Below are 18,969 nucleotides of genomic sequence, written 5' to 3'. Positions count from 1 at the left end.
AAACCCCTGTATAAAAACATTGGAGTGTGAAATAACAGCTAGTGGCCACTGCTGAAAAATTTAATGTTTTTACACTGGAGTTTGTCCAATCCATGTGGCCTAGTGAGCAGCACACTTGCCTCTGAGGCAGAAAATTGTGTGTCAAAGTTCTCCTCTAGGGGCTTGAACACAAGACCCTGACTGACTCAGTTTAATGTTTCATCCAATGGACAGTATCTTGAACAGTGCAGAACTCCATCAGTACTGACATTGGAGAGCCACACCCACAATCAACTCACCCATATAATTAAGCTTTTTGTTGGCCATTTTTCTATTGTTTATCTCCCTGGCAATTTGTTCACATGATCAGTTAGTGGAATCCAAGTGCTTGACAAGAAATCTTTCAGAGAAACATAATTTTAAAGGGACCATACCCCAACATAAAACATGTTTTTCTTCCCCACAAAAGCACATGAGCCATCACAAGGTGCCCACTAGAAATAGAGCAGGGTTACCACTGTATCGTGCAGATCTCTTTGGCGTAATGCAAACTGACAGACTACATAACTCAAGGCTTCTAGCTATAAGTTAAATTTATTAGCAAATTAGGCAGAAGCAAAAAGCAGAAGTAGATTTAGCTTGGTTACAACTTGTCTACAACTGACGAAATCTGAGATTTTTCAGGATTACTTTGACCATTTTTCTATCAAAGGAAAGGATTTTTAAAAGCAATTTGTATTCTCATTTTTTTTTCCATGAAAGGGGTGGGGGACTAAAATGCTGAACAGAAGTTGTTTTACGAGATAATACATAATAGTCTTGTTAGCAAAATTGAAGCCAATGAGATTAAAGGGACAAAGGCAAAATACTGCGGATGCTGGAAACTTGAAACAAAAACAAAAATTGCTGGAACTTACCTGCTGAGTTTTTCCAGCATTTTTTGAGATTAAAGGTACAGTGACTGGATGCAAAATTGACTAAGGGACAGAAAGCAGAAGTAATGGCAAACATTTTTTTCAGACGCAAAGGAATTTTGCACTGGTGGCCCCCAGCGTTTGGTTTTGAAACCAGTGAGATCTTTTGATATTTAATAATGACCTGAACTTGGGTGCACAGGATATAATTTCAAAGTTTGCAGATGACACAAAGTTCAGAATTGTAGTAAACAATAGGGATGATAGTAACAGACTTAAAGGATATCAAGGATGAGAAATTTTTGCCTTGTGGCAGAATCCCGACATTTGATTCATGGATCTCTACCCTTTCAATATTTCTCTGACCTCCGCCTCCCCTCGGCTGCAGCTACTTGCAACATGGCCAAATGGTTATCAGCTGCCAGCTCCTCCTGCAGCTGCTCTAAGCTATCAGTGGGGCCGTCGAGCTGCCCACCTGCTGCCTCGTGTGTAAGTGCAGCTGCAAGGGGCCTCATCTAATGCACAGTGATGGCAGCATCCCCTTCTGGACACACAAGGGTAGTGAGTAATAGCAGTGGGCTTCAGGGTGAAATTATTTCCCTTGGGGTTGTGGGGCGAAGCAAGGCCCATGTCAATCAGTGCATCGTCCCTTGCTGCAGATCACCACTGTCTCTTTCTCCTTGCAGTAAGCTGGCACAGCCTATTTATAATCAACCTCTCAGTCTGTATATAAAATGTAACCAACTCGTCACTTTGGGGTGCCTATGACCATCCCAACAAGATACCAGGAAGGCCTTCAGCTAACACTGAAGGGAAGACGGTGAGATTTCAGCCACTGGTTGAAATCATAAAATTTCAGTGAAACCAGTGAAATCATAAAATTGCTTTTGAAAAATGAGTTTGATAATAGCGGGCAGTGGACATCTCTCTCCCTCTACTCAGTTTTCAATTGGAAACGTTAACGGTGAGTGCAACACAAGCTGGTTTTACCTTTGTGGTCCGACTGATGAAGCAGGCTACTTTTTGAATCTAGAGACAAGTAGGCAAATGGGGATCAAGTTGTATTTTCCCAATAGACTCAATCTATACTGCTTTGACATCTGGGCCAAAGTTCACTTCTGTTGGCTCTTGAACAGTTCAAAGGTCATCCACAGAAGGCTTCACGCAGGGGTCATAGAGAGTGAGAGGGACACAGACTGGCATGAGCCTTTCTTCTTTTAAAACAAAGTGTGCTGGATATAAATCATTTTAGAAAAAGCAAAGAGTATAAACCAAACGCAAGATCCCTGACCAATTTTATTTGAGCTTTTTTCCCTTCATTACTGCAACACTTCCTTAGTTCCTGTCTAAACTTACATGGAGTTAAATGTAAATCATTCTGCATTATCCCTCTGTTTTGTACAGTGGAACTTCAGTTCTGGTGCACGCACAGGTAATAAAGTGCCTGTGTATCTCTTCTGTTAAAAGTAAAAAAGTTGACTGAGATCTGTTTGAAAAGTTACCCAGAATTTTTTGTTTGATCTAATATTTAAGTAAATCTGAGAACTTTAATGTCCCCCATGATTTTTGACTGCACTGTTCTAGGTGCACTCAGACATAAGTGCTTTTGTAAATGGACTGCAGCATACAGATTGTGGTGTGATGTTAAATATGCATGGCAGAGGATTGTGTTTTGTTGCTTTATTGTTTTAGGCAGGAAAATGGCCAAAGAAGTATGAGGTAATGCATTTGGGATGACAAGACAAGAGAATACATAATAAACGGTTGGCTTCAGAAAAGTGTAGCAGAACAAAGGGACCTCGGAGTTTATGTCTAAAGCTCCGTAAAGGTAGCAGGAGGGGTAGACAAGGTGTTCAAGAAGGCATTTGGGATTCTTTCCTTGAATAGTGGCCTGGAGCATATGAGCAGGGAAGTTCTGCTAGAACTGTATGAAACACTGTAAGGTATGAGAATGACACCATCTGCAAAGAGATCTAGACAGGTTAAGTGAGTGGACAACAAGGTGGCAGGTGGAATATAATGTGGGGAAGTATGCAGTTATTCACTTTGGTTGTAGGAATAGAAAAACAGAATGTTTTTTAAAAGGTGTGAAATTTCGAAATGCTGATGTTCGGAGGGACTTGGTTGTACTTGTACAAGAAGCACAAAATTAGCACGCAGGTACAGCCACTAATTAGGAAGGCAAACAGCATATTGGACTTTATTGAATGGGGATTGGAGTAGAAAAATAAGAAAGTCTTAAAACAGTTGTGCAGGGTTTTGAGACCACACAGGTGTACTGAGTGTAGTCTTAGTCTCTGTATTTAAGGAAGGATAAACTTGCAATGCAAGTGGTATAGTGAAGGTTCATTAGATTGATTCCTGGGATGAGAGGGTCATTCTATGATGAGAGGTTGAGTAAATTTGGCCTATACACTCTGGAATTTGGAAGAATGACACGTGATTTAATTGGAACACACAGGATTCTAAAGGCACTTGACATGGCAGACACAGATGTTTTTTCCCCTGGCTGGGGAATCTAGAACACAGGGCACAGACTCAGGATAAGGGACTGATCATTTAGGATTGGGATGAGGAGAAACTTCTTCACTCAAAGGTTGTGAATCTTTGGAATTCTCTACTTCAGATGGTTATGGACGTTCCATCTTTGAATATATTTAAAGCTGAGAGAGACTTATTTTTGGCCTCTCGGAGTCGAGGGATATGGGAGCAGGTGGGAAAGTGGACTTCAAGCCGAAGATCAGCTATGATCATATTGAATAACAGAGCAGGCTTGAGGGGCCATATGGTCTACCCCTACTCCTCTTTTGTTAGGTTCCTATCAATGTTCCAAGTGTGGTGATGCACTGTTAAACTTCCAAGAGCACAGCACTGGAATCCCAGCATCTTGTCCACATACATCCAAACCTGTGTTTCTGAAAAAAAGACATTTTGTTAAAGCTTTTTGTCTTGCACTCATCAGGACGGTCACAAGAATACCAACGTCAGGGGAAGCAACAACTTTACACTGTATGAGAAGAGAATGCTGATTGGTTGGCAGTTGGACTTTGGTTGGTAGAGGCATTGCCATGGTGAATGTATCAATTAATGGTGACTGACAGTTAACTGCCTAGCATTGTTTGAAATTTAAACCAGACAGCTTGACTCTGATTGGTCAAGGCATTGCCCTGAGGAATGCACCAGTGAATGGCTATCACTTATTTTGTTTAGCTGAAACAGGCACAATATGCATACGTGTTCTTTCTGTTTGCAAAGAACAGGGCCCTGTGTATTAATATATGTAGCTTCCAGTACATGCAAATGTGCCACACTGCAAGCTCAACTGCCAATCTTAAATTGATTGTCAGCATAATTTTTAGCATACCTGAGGATTATTTAGCAAATGTTGTACAATCGTGGAATCACATATCATTTTGGACACTGTGTTTTGAGTTTTGCAAGCACGGGCTGGTTGGGTATAGTCTGTACCTTGCCTGTTGCGAACAGTGGAAGGGGCATGCTGTTTGATATGATCCACCAGTTTTTGGGATGTACAGCCAACATACCTAGCATCACACTGGCACTGAAGTTCATTGTTAAGACCGATGCAGTTGGTAAAGTGGAGTTATTTAAAAATCCCAGACGGAAACTTTAAACAACTATCATAATCAATCATTTTAAATGCTATGTTTGAGATGCGACTCTAAACTCAGGAATCAGATCACTAGTTCTCAAGGTTTTACATTAAACTAAATGAAACATTTTATTAATTACACAAGTTAAAATATATACACCTGGCTACAAATTACTATTGTCATAACTTTTAACAAATTCCCAAACTAATCTGCATTAAGGCAACAATAACCCGTAGACTTAACCAAAATACCAGGCAAAGCATTTTCACCTTACGACTTCAAAATTAGGTTATTTCCTCTGTGGGGCCAGTTGGAGGCTTGCAGCTGCCTTTTGATCTTACATTGCCTCTGTCTGCACACCTGTAAACTACTGAAGCTATACCTATTGAACCCTTGAAGAACAAACACAGGTTTACCTATAGTCGTTTGGCAGTACAGGGCTTGAGTATTGCTGAAAAAAGACATTTTGTTTAAGCTTTTCATCTTGCACACATCAGGACAATCGCAAGAATACCAATCTCAGGGGAAGCAACAATTTTAAACTCTATAAGAAGAGTGCTGATTGGTTGGCAAATGGAATCTGATTGGTAGAGGCATTGCCATGGCGCATGTACCAGTTAATGGTGACTGGCAGTTAACTGCCAAGCATTTTGCACTGTATGTTGCTTAAACTCATGAACTGGTCTAAGGCCATCACTTTCGGCCCTGAAAAGTATCCAGTCTATCTCAGATTACCCTGTAAGGGCAAGGTATCTTAAACATTTGAACAACAGATGAAGCTAGCTATTTCACACTGCTACTATGCAGTAGCAACACGAGTGGTATTTGCCACTAAAAGGATGCTGCCGTCAAGCCAAAAAGATGTTCTGCCTATCTCACACATGAGTAATGTGGTATATGAATGTAATGAAGCTATTAATGTATATAATATTTTGGAAGATATTTTTCTTTTAAAATAGAGGCTTAGTTTGCGGGTATGTCTTAAAGCCAGCAAATCTGGGTGCTTTGATGTACTAGTTTGAGATGTAAACAGAGAGATAGAGTGCATTCGCATTTTTCAAATAGAGCATTCAAGAAGTGGAGTAAAAACTTGACACCTTTCTGACCTTTCTAATATGTTTATATTACTAATAAAATTGGTATTATGGAAGGGGTTTCATTGTTAAAAAGTGAAATTCAAAGAGGTTGTTGATACAATGAGAATTAATATTCAATGGGGCTTCTTCAACCCTTATTTATGGCCAAGACTTAAAATGAGAGGGCTTGCATTTTTATAGATAATTAAAGTGGCAGGGAAGGAGTAAGCCAACTTGAGTGTAAAGCCATCATACTGCTGGTCTGCCTCTGTCAGCCTTGGCATCTGCACTGCCCCCAGTGCTGCCTCTGAACAGAACGCTTCCACGTAGTCTAATGCACAAAACTAACCCATCACTTCACACACTTGCAAGATGAGTATTTTATATGATTCAAAATTTTGTGTATTTGATACTTAACCATGTTTTAAAAACTACAGATTTCCACGTGCCCGTAGCATTCATCTGCTATGGTTGATATTCTTGATTGGACGGTGGTAACTTGGCGAGCTCTTTTTATTTTCTTTATTCTTTCATGTGTTGTGGACATCGCTGGCAAGGCCAACATTTGTTGTCCTTTCCCAATTGCCCTTGAACTGAGCAGCTTGCCACGCCATTTCAGGGGGCAGTTAAGAGTCAACCAAATTGCTGTGGGTCTGGAATCGTATGTGGGCCAGGCTAGATAGGGATGACAGATTTCCTTCCCTAAAGGACATTAGTGAACCAGATGTGTTTTTACAAAAATTGACAATGGTTTCATGGTCACCATTACTGAGACTAGCTTTTCAATTCCAGATTATTAATTGAATTTAAATTCCACCAACTGCCATGGTGGGATTTGAACCCTTGTTCCCAGAACATTAGCCTAGGCTTCTGAATGTTACCACTACACTGCCCTCTCCCCCTGAAGGTATACTTTGTTAGGATTCATATTCTTCTCCTTTATAATCAGGTAACTGGAAAGTCAGTGTCCTAGCCAAATCAGATGGCTGTTGGATTTAGAGTCCACAAATGAGCTCAATTGCATTCACCTCACTGTACTTTTACAATTCCTGGTGCCTCAGATGTTACTTTTCAGTGATGTTCAAAGGTTTGCCTGTCCAAAGATACCAGTTTACAGTAGTTAATAGGTGAAGATAACTAATAACTAATCATTACCAACTGTAGTAGTCATTAAATGGTTACTACCAGTATTTAGAGCAGACCACCCAGGTACCCTTACATGGAACATGGTCAGAAAGAAATATTTCCCATGATTTTGCTGATTTCTCTTTTGACCTGATTTTGTTTGTAAAATATTTTGTCCTCCTGAGCAACCGTACATCGAGAAAACACTTCTAAGCAATTTGATAGAAATTGTCTTTAACTGCCAGCAAATATATGGATGAAAATGCCCTCTTATAATAAAAATAGCTTTACTCACAATGCCAGATGATTTGATGGGAGCTGTGACTTGTCATTTCAATTATTTGTTTGCAGGTTAATATTTACAATTTACAATAAGCACTTTATCACGTTTACATTGTCAAGATATAAATCTCTGTTGTAGGACTTACACATGCACTGTTATCTTGCCTACCTGACAAGGTATCTCCCTTACGGATATGATGACTACTTGTTCACCCCATCAATAAAAGCCAAGCTTGATGAAGGAGCCAAGAAGTATTTGCATTCCACTACAAATCATAAGTGTTATAATTTTCTGGCCCCTCATGCTGCAGTGCCTTTGCTACTTTTGTGTACATGATTCCTTGTCACAAAAAATGTTCATATCTTCTTGTCTTCATGCACTAATTTTCTGACTCTTGTTTTCGACCACTCTCATCCCTGAGGACGTAGACTGAGAATTGGGCAGGCATGTGGCAGCTGAAATTTAACCTAGAGTAGTGTGAATTGATACGTTTTGGTAGGAAGAATGAGGAGAGACAACATAAACTAAGTGGTACGATTTTAAAGCAGGGTGCAGGATTAGAGACACTTGGGCGTGCATTTACACAAGACTTTGAAAGTGGCAGGAAAAGTTGAGAAGGCTGTTTAAAAGGCCTTCTGAATCCTAGGTTTATAAATAATGGCATGGAGTACAAAAACAAGGAAGTTATGCTAACTCTTTATAAAACACTGGTTAGGCCCCAGTTGAAATGTTGTGGCCTATTCTGGGCATCTCACTTAATGAAGAATGTCAAAGCCTCAGAGAGGGTGTAGAAGAGCTTACTGGAATGGTGGCAGGGGTGAAAGACCTTAGTCAGGTGGAGAAACTAAGGTTCTTCTCCTGAGACCTGAGAAGCTTAAGAGGTGTTCCAAATCTTGATTAAGTAAATATAGAGAAACTGTTCTCAGTGGCAGAAAGGTCAGTAACCAGAGGTTACATTTAAGGAAATTGGTAAAAGAGCCGGAGGCGATATGAGGAAACACGAGTTGTGATCTAGAATGCACTGTCTGAAAGGGTGGTAGAAGCAGATTCAATTGTAACATTTATGAGAGAATTGGATAAATAATTGAAAGGAAAATGTATTAGAAGGCTATTGACAAAAGAACAGAGGAGTGGGGCTAATTTGATAGCTCTTTCAAGAGAGACATGATGGGCTAAATGGCATTCTTTTGTGTTGTATCATTCCATGATTCTATAATAAACTGCAGGAGCCTGCAGTGAGAGGACATTTGGCCTTGAGCCATAGCATAATGCAGAGGATTTAGTCTGTGTTGAGCAAGCAAGACAATCCACTGAAGTGTAACAAATTTATTTTTATGTTATTACATTACAGAAAGTGAGTTGTAATTCACAAAAAATTAAAGTGAGGCATTATCCATATTTAGGAATTTACAGCCAGTTGGCAGTCTAATTCGGCACTTGTGACCTTCAAATCACTATGTGCCTTCTTTCAATGTGACTCTTAATTATGATTGTTTCTTGTTTTTTTTTTAGCATGCACTAAATGTTTCATGCCCAGGTAATGCGTACTGAGATGCCTGCCTGTTCTAAAACATGCAGATAGCTTCCTTCACTGGATCCTAATTGCTTCCGCCCCATTAACAGGAAAATTAATCCTGTTAACCCTTTCTCTTTCAGGACAGTGTTTCAATACTGTGCAACACTTAATCTGATGGGGAGCTGGTGAAAGTCACCTCTAGGGTAGGAATTCAAGGAGAGGTGCTGGCTTAATGGTATTTTTCCAGACTAGTACTCCAGATACAAAAATAAAAATATCTGGAAAAACTCAACAGGTCTGACAGCATCTGTGGCGAGGAACACAGTTAACTTTTCGAGTCCGTATGACTCTTCAACAGAACTAAGGAAAAATAGAAAAGAGGTGAAATATAAGCTGGTTTAAGGGGGGTTGAGACAAGTAGAGCTGAATAGAGGGCTAGTGATAAATGGAGATAGCTAAACGATGTCATAGACAAAAGGACAAAGAGGTGTTGAAGGTGGTGATATTATCTAAGGAATGTGCTAATAGGTGACATTGAGGGTAGAAAGCAGGACGAGCAAGGTACATATAGCCCTAATGGGGGTGGGGTGGGAGGAAGGGATCAAAATGGGCTAAAAGGTAGAGATAAAACAATGGATGGAAATACATTTAAAAATAATGGAAATAGGTGGGAAAAGAAAAATCTATATAAATTATTGGAAAAAAGAATTATTGTGGTTTCCTCTACGTTGGAGAGACCAAACGCAGACTGGGTGACCGCTTTGCAGAACACCTTCGATCTGTCTGCAAGCATGACCCAGACCCCCCTGTCACTTGCCATTTTAATACTCCACCTTGCTCTCATGCCCACATATCCGTCTTTGGCCTGCTACATTGTTCCAGTGAAGCTCAACGCAAACTGGAGGCACAGCACCTCATCTTCCGACTAGGCACGTTATAGCCTTCCGGACTGAATATTGAGTTCAATAATTTTAGATCATGAACTCTCTCCTCCATCCCCACCCCATTTCCGATTCCCCTTTTTTCCAATAATTTATATAGATTTTTCTTTTCCAACCTATTTCCTTTATTTTTAAATGTATTTCCATCCATTGTTTTATCTCTACCTTTTAGCCCATTTCGATCCCTTCCCCCCACCCCACCCCCATTAGGGCTATCTGTACCTTGCTCATCCTGCTTTTTATCCTTAATGTCACCTATTAGCGTATTCCTTAGCTAATACCACCACCTTCAACACCTCTTTGTCCTTTTGTCAATGACATCTTTTATCTATCTCCACCTATCACTGGCTCTCTATCCAGCTCTACCTGTTCCACCCCCCCTTAAACCAGCTTATATTTCACTTTTCTATTTTTCCTTAGTTCTGTTTAAGAGTTATACGGACTCGAAACATTAACTGTGTTCCTCTCCGCAGATGCTGTCAGACCTGCTGAGTTTTTCCAGGTATTTTTATTTTTGTTTTGGATTTCCAGCATCTGCAGTTTTTTGCTTTTATCTGGGCAATGCTCTGGGGACATGGGTTCAAATCTCACCACAGCAGATGGCGAATTTGAATTCAATAAAAAATCTGGAGTTAAAATTCTAATGATGACTCCCAAATTAAGGGGTTGTGTGACCTGATATTTTGGTCACAAGTTCTAGTCAGGGATATTGTAAAACAACTGAAATAATGTATGGCATCTTCATTTTCCCACAAGTTCCGTTCCTTCTGTCTGAAAAATTAACAGTCTAAAGATAACTAGGTTAGAATCTGTTGTATTTAGAAGCCGATTTGCAAATGTTTCTCATCGTTACTTTAAAAGAAGATTTTTTCCTTCCAGGTAATTGATGAACAATATGTTCAGTCTAGGACAAATAGTCTTAGAGAAATGTATGGAAAACTGCTAGAATTTATTCCTAACCATTGTCGGCTCCTCCAAGTGGTGACCGGAGGAGCAGTAATCGGGTGAGTTACATGCAACTAAAATAACCTTTTGTACTTTCAGCGTTCTGAAATTAACTTTCTTGACTGTCGTATCTTACACTTTCACCTACTACCTAGTTGTTAACATCCTGGGAGGTTAACCTTCCACATAGACACAGAATTATGAAGCATAGAGTAAACAATTGGATTATATATTACATAAGGATTAATCATTTAATTATAAGCAAAATAGAGAGGAGAAAATCCTTTTACAAACTCCAGCAGGGTGAAAGACCCAGTATAGCTGCAACATTGACATCTACCTGACAGAGTGGAAAATTTCCCAGGTGCATACTGTCCACAAAAAGCAGGACAATCCAATCCAGCCAAATTACTGCCCCACCATCTACTCCTATTCATCAGCAAATTGGCAGAAGGTATTGTCAATAGTGCTATCAAGGGCACTTACTCAACAGTAACCTGCTCACCAATGCTTAGTTTAGGATCATCTGGACCACTCAGCTTCGGACTTCATCACAGCTTTGGTACAAACATGGACAAAAGAGATGATTTCCAGAGGTGAAATGAGTTATTGCTCTTGGCATTAAGGCAGTATTTGACTGAGTGTGGCATCAAGGTGCCTGCATAAAAGTGAAGTCAAATCGAGAATCAGGAAAAACTGTCCACTGGCTGGAGTCATACCTAGCACAAAGAAAGATGTTTGTGTTTTTTGGGGTAGTGTCCTCGGCCCAAGTGTCTTCAGCTGCTTCATCAATGACCATCCTTCCATCAGAAGGTCAGGAGTGAGGATGTTCGTTGATGATTGCACAGTGTTCATTTCTGTTTGCAATTCCTCAAGTAATGAAATGTCTGTCCCCACACACAGCAAGACCTAGACAACATTCAGGCTTGGGCTGATAAGTGGCAAATAACAAAGATATCAAAGCTTTGTAGAGGTTTCTGAAAAGATTTACTGGAATGGTAGCATGGATCAAGGACATATGTAGAGACAGGAGAAGCTGGGGTTGTTCTCCATCAAACAGAGAAGGTTAAGAGGAGCATACAAAATTATTAATGGCTTTGATAGAGCTTCCTTTGGCAGAAGAGTTGGTACCACAACACACAGTTTAAGCTGACTTGCAAACCAACCAGAGGTGGCACCAGAAGAAAAAATTATGCAGTAAGTTGTTGTGATTTGGAATGTGCTGCCTAAAAAGTTGGTGGAAGCCGATTCTGATTCCGTAGTACCATTCAAAATAAATACTTGAAAGGAAAATTTTTCATGTGGCTATGGGGAAAGAACCAAGAAGTAAGATTAATTGAGTAGCCCCAGCAAAGAGCTGATATGAGCATCTTAGGCCAAGAAGCTGCTTTTTAATGGCTTTATCATTCTATGATTCTATTGGATTAGATGGTTGTGGCAGAAGGAATTGAGGGATCCTATAGTCCCTAGATGAGCGAGGGGCACCTACACTCATCCAATCTGAGAACCTGCTGCATGTCAACCCGGGAGTTGGAGTTCCATCATCCACTCACCTCAAACTCTACAACTATTGTCAGATAGAGAGACTGATTTTTTCCAGGGTAAATGTTTTGTATTGCATAGAGTAAATGGGACTTCTGAATTTATTTTTAATTTGCAATGAGTTTCTAGATGTCATAGAATTTGCCTTTGGGTTTATGTAAACTGCTGCTAATTTATTGTTATCTCGTCATCCTGTTGGAAATCTAACCATATACCAGACGCAGGTAGATATCACTAAATCATGCATTATTCTGTGAAGTTTGAAACTGGTAGTTACGTGACCACTTCCAGGGATCTAACAATCAAAAATTATGCTTTTTCAAACTATTCTTTCATGGGATGTGGGCGTCACTGGCAAGGCTGGCATTTTTGCCCCATCCCTAGTTGCCCTTGAGAGGGTAATGAATTTTCATTCTTGCAGTTGGGACACTCTCCTGCAGCTACTCATTCAGCTGACTTATCATTTGTCACGGAGCTGTTCCTTATTACTGAGTTCATCATGCATCTTGAGAACCATTCAGCTTGCACCTTTTGTTGTGACCATCGCCCCCTACATTCACCAGCCCTGAAACATGAAGTGTCCAAGGAGCCAGCTATTCTCCTTGTTAAAAGTGCCTGCACGTTTAGATTAAATCAGGTTGCATTTGCAACAGATGTCTGACCAAAAATACTGGAGCTTTTAATTGCACACAAGGGGAAAGCAATCCTGAAGTGTGCAAATTAGACTTATGTTTTCACAGGTTCCACATATGGAATCTTTGTGTACATGTCTGTTATAATAAATTACTGCATTTATTGTTGCCTGACTCCATGTACATTCTGTGTTCCAGTGATAAGACAGAAGTCATTCCAGGTTATGATTTTACAGTAAATTCTGTCTGGCCTGAAATGGTGCGAGGTTTAGAGGAAAAAGTACCTTCATTATTTAACCCAGGAAATCCAGACATGTTCCATGAGGTAACTGACTATGTACAAGTTTTTATATTTTGATAAGGAAGGAATACTTATATTTATGTAAAACCTTTCATGACCTCAATGTGCCAAAATGCTTCACAGCCAAGTAAGTAATTTTTGAAGTGTTGTCACTGTTGTTATGTAGGAAATGTGGCAGCCAATCTGTGCACAGCAAGCTCCCACAAATAGCAATACAATAATGACCAGATAATTTATTTCAGTGATGTTGGTTAAGGTATAAATAAGTATTGGTTAGAACACAGGGGAAAACTCCCCTGCTGCTTTTCAAAATTGTGCCATGGGATCTTTTATATCTACCTGACAGGGCAAATGTAGTCTCGGTTTAACATCTCAGTTGACGCTGGGTATGACAGCCTAGATTTTGTACTCAAATCTCTGGGGTGGGATTTGAGCCCACAGCTTTCAGACTGAAGAAGCAAGAGTGCTACAATCTGATATCTGTATGGATTAGTGGATTACCAGTGTCACATTCACAACTTAAAAATTTAACTTGTTGTTCAAGCACAAACTTTCCTCCGAGAATTGCTGTTTGTCAGTGGCTTAATATGAGATCTTAGTTCCATACATCCTTGTCTACTCACATATATAATTATCTGACTGGACTCATTAAAGACTTGTTAGTTAAATAAGGATAAGCTTGATATGCCAGGTGAGTGCTGGAGGGATTTCCATCTGAGAGTTATGTATGTGGGTGGTGTTCAGTGAGGTTGTAAGGACCACAATTTACAGTCCGTGGGCTCTGAGGTACAGAGTCCTGCTGTAGCCATGAGGATGATTGCATTGAGCTCACACACTTTATTGTGAGTTGTGTTCATTCCACTCAGGAGTTCCTTTTACCTGTTAGCTGATCGGCTCAGATTTAAGATCTTCCATACATTGCATTTAAAAGTGTCTCAATTGTTGTAAAACCTTTTGGGACACACTGAGGTTGTGAAAGGGCCTATATGAATGTAAGCTGTGCTCTCTTTCTCTTTCTGACATGTTGTCTCGCATGCACTTTATTTCTTGCAGTTATCATGAGCTACCCTGCTTTGGTGGGAGGGACGAATTGCAGAGATAAGCAGGATCTTTGGTGTGGGAATGACTTGGCACTGATTCAATGCCTTGTCTCTCCCTATCTCTGCAACTCACATCCTACCTCCGAGATCTCTGAGCTACTCCAATTCTAGCCTCTTGTCCATTCTTAACTTTTATTGCTCCACCATTGACTGCTTTCAGCTGCATGGACTCTAAACTCTGGAATTTATCCCTAAACCTTCTCAGTCTGTCTTCTCCTTTTAAGACACTCTATAAAACCTACCTTTTTTCCTGTCCGAATATTGCTTTAGTAGCTCAGTGTTAAATATTTTTCTTATACTCCTGTGAAACTCCTTAGGAGATCTTTATCACATTAAGTGAGCTGTATAAACGTGGTTGACAGGTCTTGTGCTGCAGTGGGTAGCGTCTCTGCCTCTGAGCCACAAGCTCTGGGTGAAGCCTGACTCTAGGACTTGATGACCAAGGATCATGTGTTCATAACACAGCCAAACAGGTTGAGTATCAACTTGTAAATCCTTTCAACTTAAGTCAATGGCAGGCAGTAAGAGTGGGAGAGATTCCTGATCAGCCATGTGATGGAAAGCACATTGGAACTTCTACCATCACTACTCAAAGCTCCAAACTGCAACATGCACATAAAAGTATATGTTCCCAAAGCAACTCGGACTGCTTGGAGGGTGGGGCAGTTGGTTCATATGGCGGAACGACTGGTATGGATCGGATCACTACCAACAGTATGGTGGATTTGGGACCTGCCTCCTTGTCCAACTTTGGAGGAGGTTGTGGCGGTGTAGGTTGGACTTGCCTTTGGGCAGAGAACTGAAGAGGAAGAAAAAGATAAATGTAATTATTCTCCAGGACCTTCTTTCTAACCGTTCTCCACATTGGACATTCCAGAAATACACAATTACTATGGAATTTATTAGAAAATTTGAGTGGCAATGTGCATCTCAAGCAAGTGTGAAGAGACTGCGTTCACACTCAGCATACAAGAGTTTCAACGATAAATGGAGCCTTCCTGTTTATTACCAGATCAGGTATGCCTACATTAGTTTACTGTATTGTATTCAGTCCATGTCAATTCATACTGTAGCCCGTGTATTGTATTGTCTACTCCTGATCATTTGTGCCAATAACACTTCATGATTCAATAATTTGATGAGTTCAATTTTTCAACTGTTATTATTTTTCTTCAGCTTGTCCATATATAGGTTAAAAAAAGAAATAATATGACCATTTGCACTTTACTGAATCCTTTGATAGGTTCAAGGAAATTGCTGGAAATTTGGAGGCATCTATGTCTGAAGGCTTGAAGGAAGCACCAGGTAGGAGCTTTGTACCAATAGAGTAGTTCTAAAAGGAAGAGCAAACAGCATCTTTCAACATCATAAATCCCATGTGAATCCACAGGGCTAACCCTCGATTTTTTTTTTGATGTAGATGGAAGTGAGTTTAGGCTTTTGGTTACTCACATTCTGTGGCAGAACCTTCTGAAATGCTGGACGGATCACATCTACCTCCCCCCACTCGCTCACCGCTTCTGGAAGCTGACTCTGCAATTACTAGCACGTTACTCTAAGTGGGTAGATGAGGTGAGTGATCCTTTTCTCTGTCTCCTTAAACTGCTCAGATATAAGACACTTGGAATCATACAGCACAGAAGGAAGTCATTCAGCCCACCGTACTTGTGCTATCTCTTCGAAGGAACTAACCAATTAATCTCACTCATGAGAGCATAAGAAATAAGAACACGAATAGACCATTTGTCGCCTCGAACCTGCTCTGCCATTCAATAAGATCATGGCTGATCTGCTTGTGTTTTGAATTTCACATTCCCATCTACCCTCAATAACCGTTGATTCCCTTGACCAACACGAATCCATCGACCTCTGCCTTAAAAATATTCAATGACCCCACCTCCACCACCTTCTGAGGCAGAGAATTCTGAAGTCGCACAACCCTCTGAGAGAAAAAATTTCTCCTTATCTCTGTCCTAAAAGGGCGAGCCCTAATTTTAAACAGTGCCCCCTAGTCCTGGACTCAGCCACATCCTTTCGACATCCACCTTGTCCAGGCTGTTCAGGATCTTGTATACTTCAATCAAATCACCCATCACTCTTCTAAACTCCAGTGGAAACAAGCCCAGTCTGTCCAACCTTTCCTCATAAGACAACCCGTTCATTCCAGGTATCAATTTAGTAAACCTCCTCTGAGCCTTCCTGTTTATTACCAGATCAGGTATGCCTACATTAGTTTACTGTATTGTATTCAGTCCATGTCAATTCATATTGTAGCCCATGTATTGTATTGTCTACTCCTGATCATTTGTGCCATCAACACACTTCATTATTCAATAATTTGAGTTAAGAATGCACTTAGCACAAAGAAGTGGAAATTTAGAGGACTTTTTTTGATGAGTTCAACTTTTCAACTGTTATTATTTTTCTTCAGCTTGTCCATATATAGGTTAAAAAAAATGAAATAATGATAATAAAGTGAACAACTTCACGTTTTCCCACATTGAACTACATTTGCCAGATCTTTGCCCGCTCACTCGACCTATCTATATTGGTCTGCAACCTCCTTATGCCTCTTCACAACACGCTTTCCTATCTATCTTTGTGCCATCTGCAAATTTAGCTGCCATGCCGCTGCTCCTCTCATCTAAGTCATTGATGTAAATTGTAAAAAGTTGAGGCCCCAGCACAGCCTCCTGCAGGACTCCACTCGTCACATCCTGCCAATCAGAAAAAGGCCTATTTATGCATACTCTGTTTTCTGACAGCCAACAAATCTTCTATCCACGCTAATATGTTACTCCTTACACCATGAGCTTTTATTTTCTGTAATAACCTTTGATATGGCACCTCATCAAATGCCTGCTGGAAGTCCAAGCACAGTATGCCTACAGGCTCCCCTTTATCCAATAAAAGACTCCAATAAATTGGTTAAAATTGATTTTCCTTTCACAAAATCGTGTTGACTCTTCCTGATTACCGTGAGCTTTTCTAAGCGCCCAGCTATAGCCTCCTCAATGATTAATTCTAACAACTTCCTCACGACAGATGTCAAGCTAGCTGGTCTATAAGTTCCTGTTTTCTGTCTCGCTCCCTTCTTGAGTAGAGGGGTTATATTTGCTACTTTCCAGTCTGCTGGTACTTTTCCAGCATCTAGCAAATTTTGGAAAATTAACACAGCGTATCTACTACCTCATTAGCCACCTCTTTTATCACCCTCAGATGTAGCCCATCAGGACCCAGAGACTTGTCAGCCCGCAGCTCCATCAATTTGCTCAGTACCGTTTCCCTAATGATTGCAATTTCACCAAGTTTCTCCTTCCCTTTCACCTCCTGATTTGCAGCTATTACTGGAATGTTTTTTGTATCCTTCATAGTGAAGACCGAAGTAAAATATATGTTCATTTCTTCCACCATTTCTTTATTATCTACTATTAACTCCCCACTATTAACTCCCCACTGTCACTGTCTAGAGGACCAACACTCACTTTACATTTTTTCCTTTCTCTTGCTATCCATTTTTACACTTCTAGCTACCTTCTTTTCATACTCTTAATTTATTTCTCCTGATTAGCCTTTTAGTCATTCTCTGCCGTTCTTTATATTCTGACCAATCATCTGTCCTGCCACTCATCTTTGTGCAGTTGTCTGCTTTTTCCTTAAGTTTGATGCTTTCCTTAACATTTTAGTTAACCACAGATGATGGGTCCTCCCCTTTGAATTTTTCTTTATAATAGGAATGTACTTATTCTGAATGCTGTGAAATATCCTCTTAAATGTCTGCCACTGTTTCTCTATTGATCTATTCTCTAGCCTAGTATCCCAGTTCACTTCATCTAGCTCAGCTTTCATGCCCACATAGTTGCAGTTATTTAAGTTTAAGATGCTAATCATAGGCCCACTCTTCTCCCTTTCAAACTGGATGTAAAATTCAACCATATTGTGGTCGCTGCTACCTAGTGGTGCCTTTTCTCTGAGATCATTAACTAATCCTCTCTCATTACACAACACCAAGTCTAATATAACCTGCTCTCTGGTTGGTTCCAGAACATGCTGTTCTAAGAAACAATCTTGAAAGCATCCTATGAACTCCTCATTCAGGCTACGACTGCCAATCTAATATTTCCAGTTTATATGTAGATTGAAATCACCCATGATTATTCCCATTATCACAAACACACAATATTTCTCGAACATTTTGTCCTACGCTGTGGCTACTGTTAGAGGACTTGTAGACTGCTCCCACTAATGACTTTTTTCCCCTTATATTCCTCATCTCCACCCAAACTGATGTTCCCCCCACCATCCAACTTTACCTAGCTTCTTATTCTTCTTGAATGACATGTACCCCTCAATATTCAGGACCCAATCCTTGTCATCCTGCAGCCACGTCTCCATAATTGCTATCAGGTCATATTTATTTACTTCAATGTGGGCCATCAATTCATTTACTTTGCTATGAATGCTACGTGCATTCAGATACAGAGCTTTCAGTTTAGCCTTTTTGTTACCTTTGTAATATCAAGTCTTGACTGTTGATGTATTTTTAGGATTTTTCTCTCTGTCCCTTCCTCTAGCTGCTAGCAATGGTGAGTGTTGATTGGTTTATGGTTTGAACCAGATCCCTTTCTCCTCCCTTGCTCTTTCCCCTTAGCCTTGCTGTTGTTTTACCTTTGAACCATGTACCAGTTTCCTTTTTGAAAGTTACTATTGAGTCAGTTTCCAACACTCGTTCAGGAGCACATTCCAGATCATCACAAGTCCTTGCATTTTTAAAAAAATAGTTAACCTAATTTTCCCTCCCTGACATTTTTTGTTTAATTAGAAAGATCATCTAGCTGCTAGCAATGCCTGTGATGAGTGTTGATTGGTGTTTGGTTTGAACCAGGTTGAGTTGGACTAGTTGCATTGGGTAAAGTGTGCTGGATGTACCAGTGGTGTTGTAGGTGATCTGTCACCTCCTTATTATCAGTTTAAACTACCTCCTGACAAATGGATAACAGG

The 18,969-nt window shown here is 40.2% G+C and overlaps 1 protein-coding gene across 1 annotated transcript in view; it reads left to right on the top strand.

Moving 5' to 3' along the window:
• Positions 1-18,969, top strand: part of cog2 (component of oligomeric golgi complex 2) — a 156,567-nt gene that overhangs the window by 113,055 nt on the left and 24,543 nt on the right. Inside the window, exons 8-12 of the mRNA XM_041188372.1 lie at positions 10,328-10,452; positions 12,766-12,892; positions 14,846-14,985; positions 15,212-15,273; positions 15,389-15,540. Coding sequence (XP_041044306.1) covers positions 10,328-10,452; positions 12,766-12,892; positions 14,846-14,985; positions 15,212-15,273; positions 15,389-15,540 — 606 coding nt within the window. The remainder of the gene's footprint in view (positions 1-10,327; positions 10,453-12,765; positions 12,893-14,845; positions 14,986-15,211; positions 15,274-15,388; positions 15,541-18,969) is intronic.

The sequence above is a fragment of the Carcharodon carcharias genome, chromosome 5 (genome assembly GCF_017639515.1).
Source record: "Carcharodon carcharias isolate sCarCar2 chromosome 5, sCarCar2.pri, whole genome shotgun sequence".
Taxonomy (NCBI): domain Eukaryota; kingdom Metazoa; phylum Chordata; class Chondrichthyes; order Lamniformes; family Lamnidae; genus Carcharodon; species Carcharodon carcharias.
The sequence above is the reverse complement of the archived record's forward strand: the minus strand, read 5'-3'. Positions and strand labels throughout refer to the sequence as shown.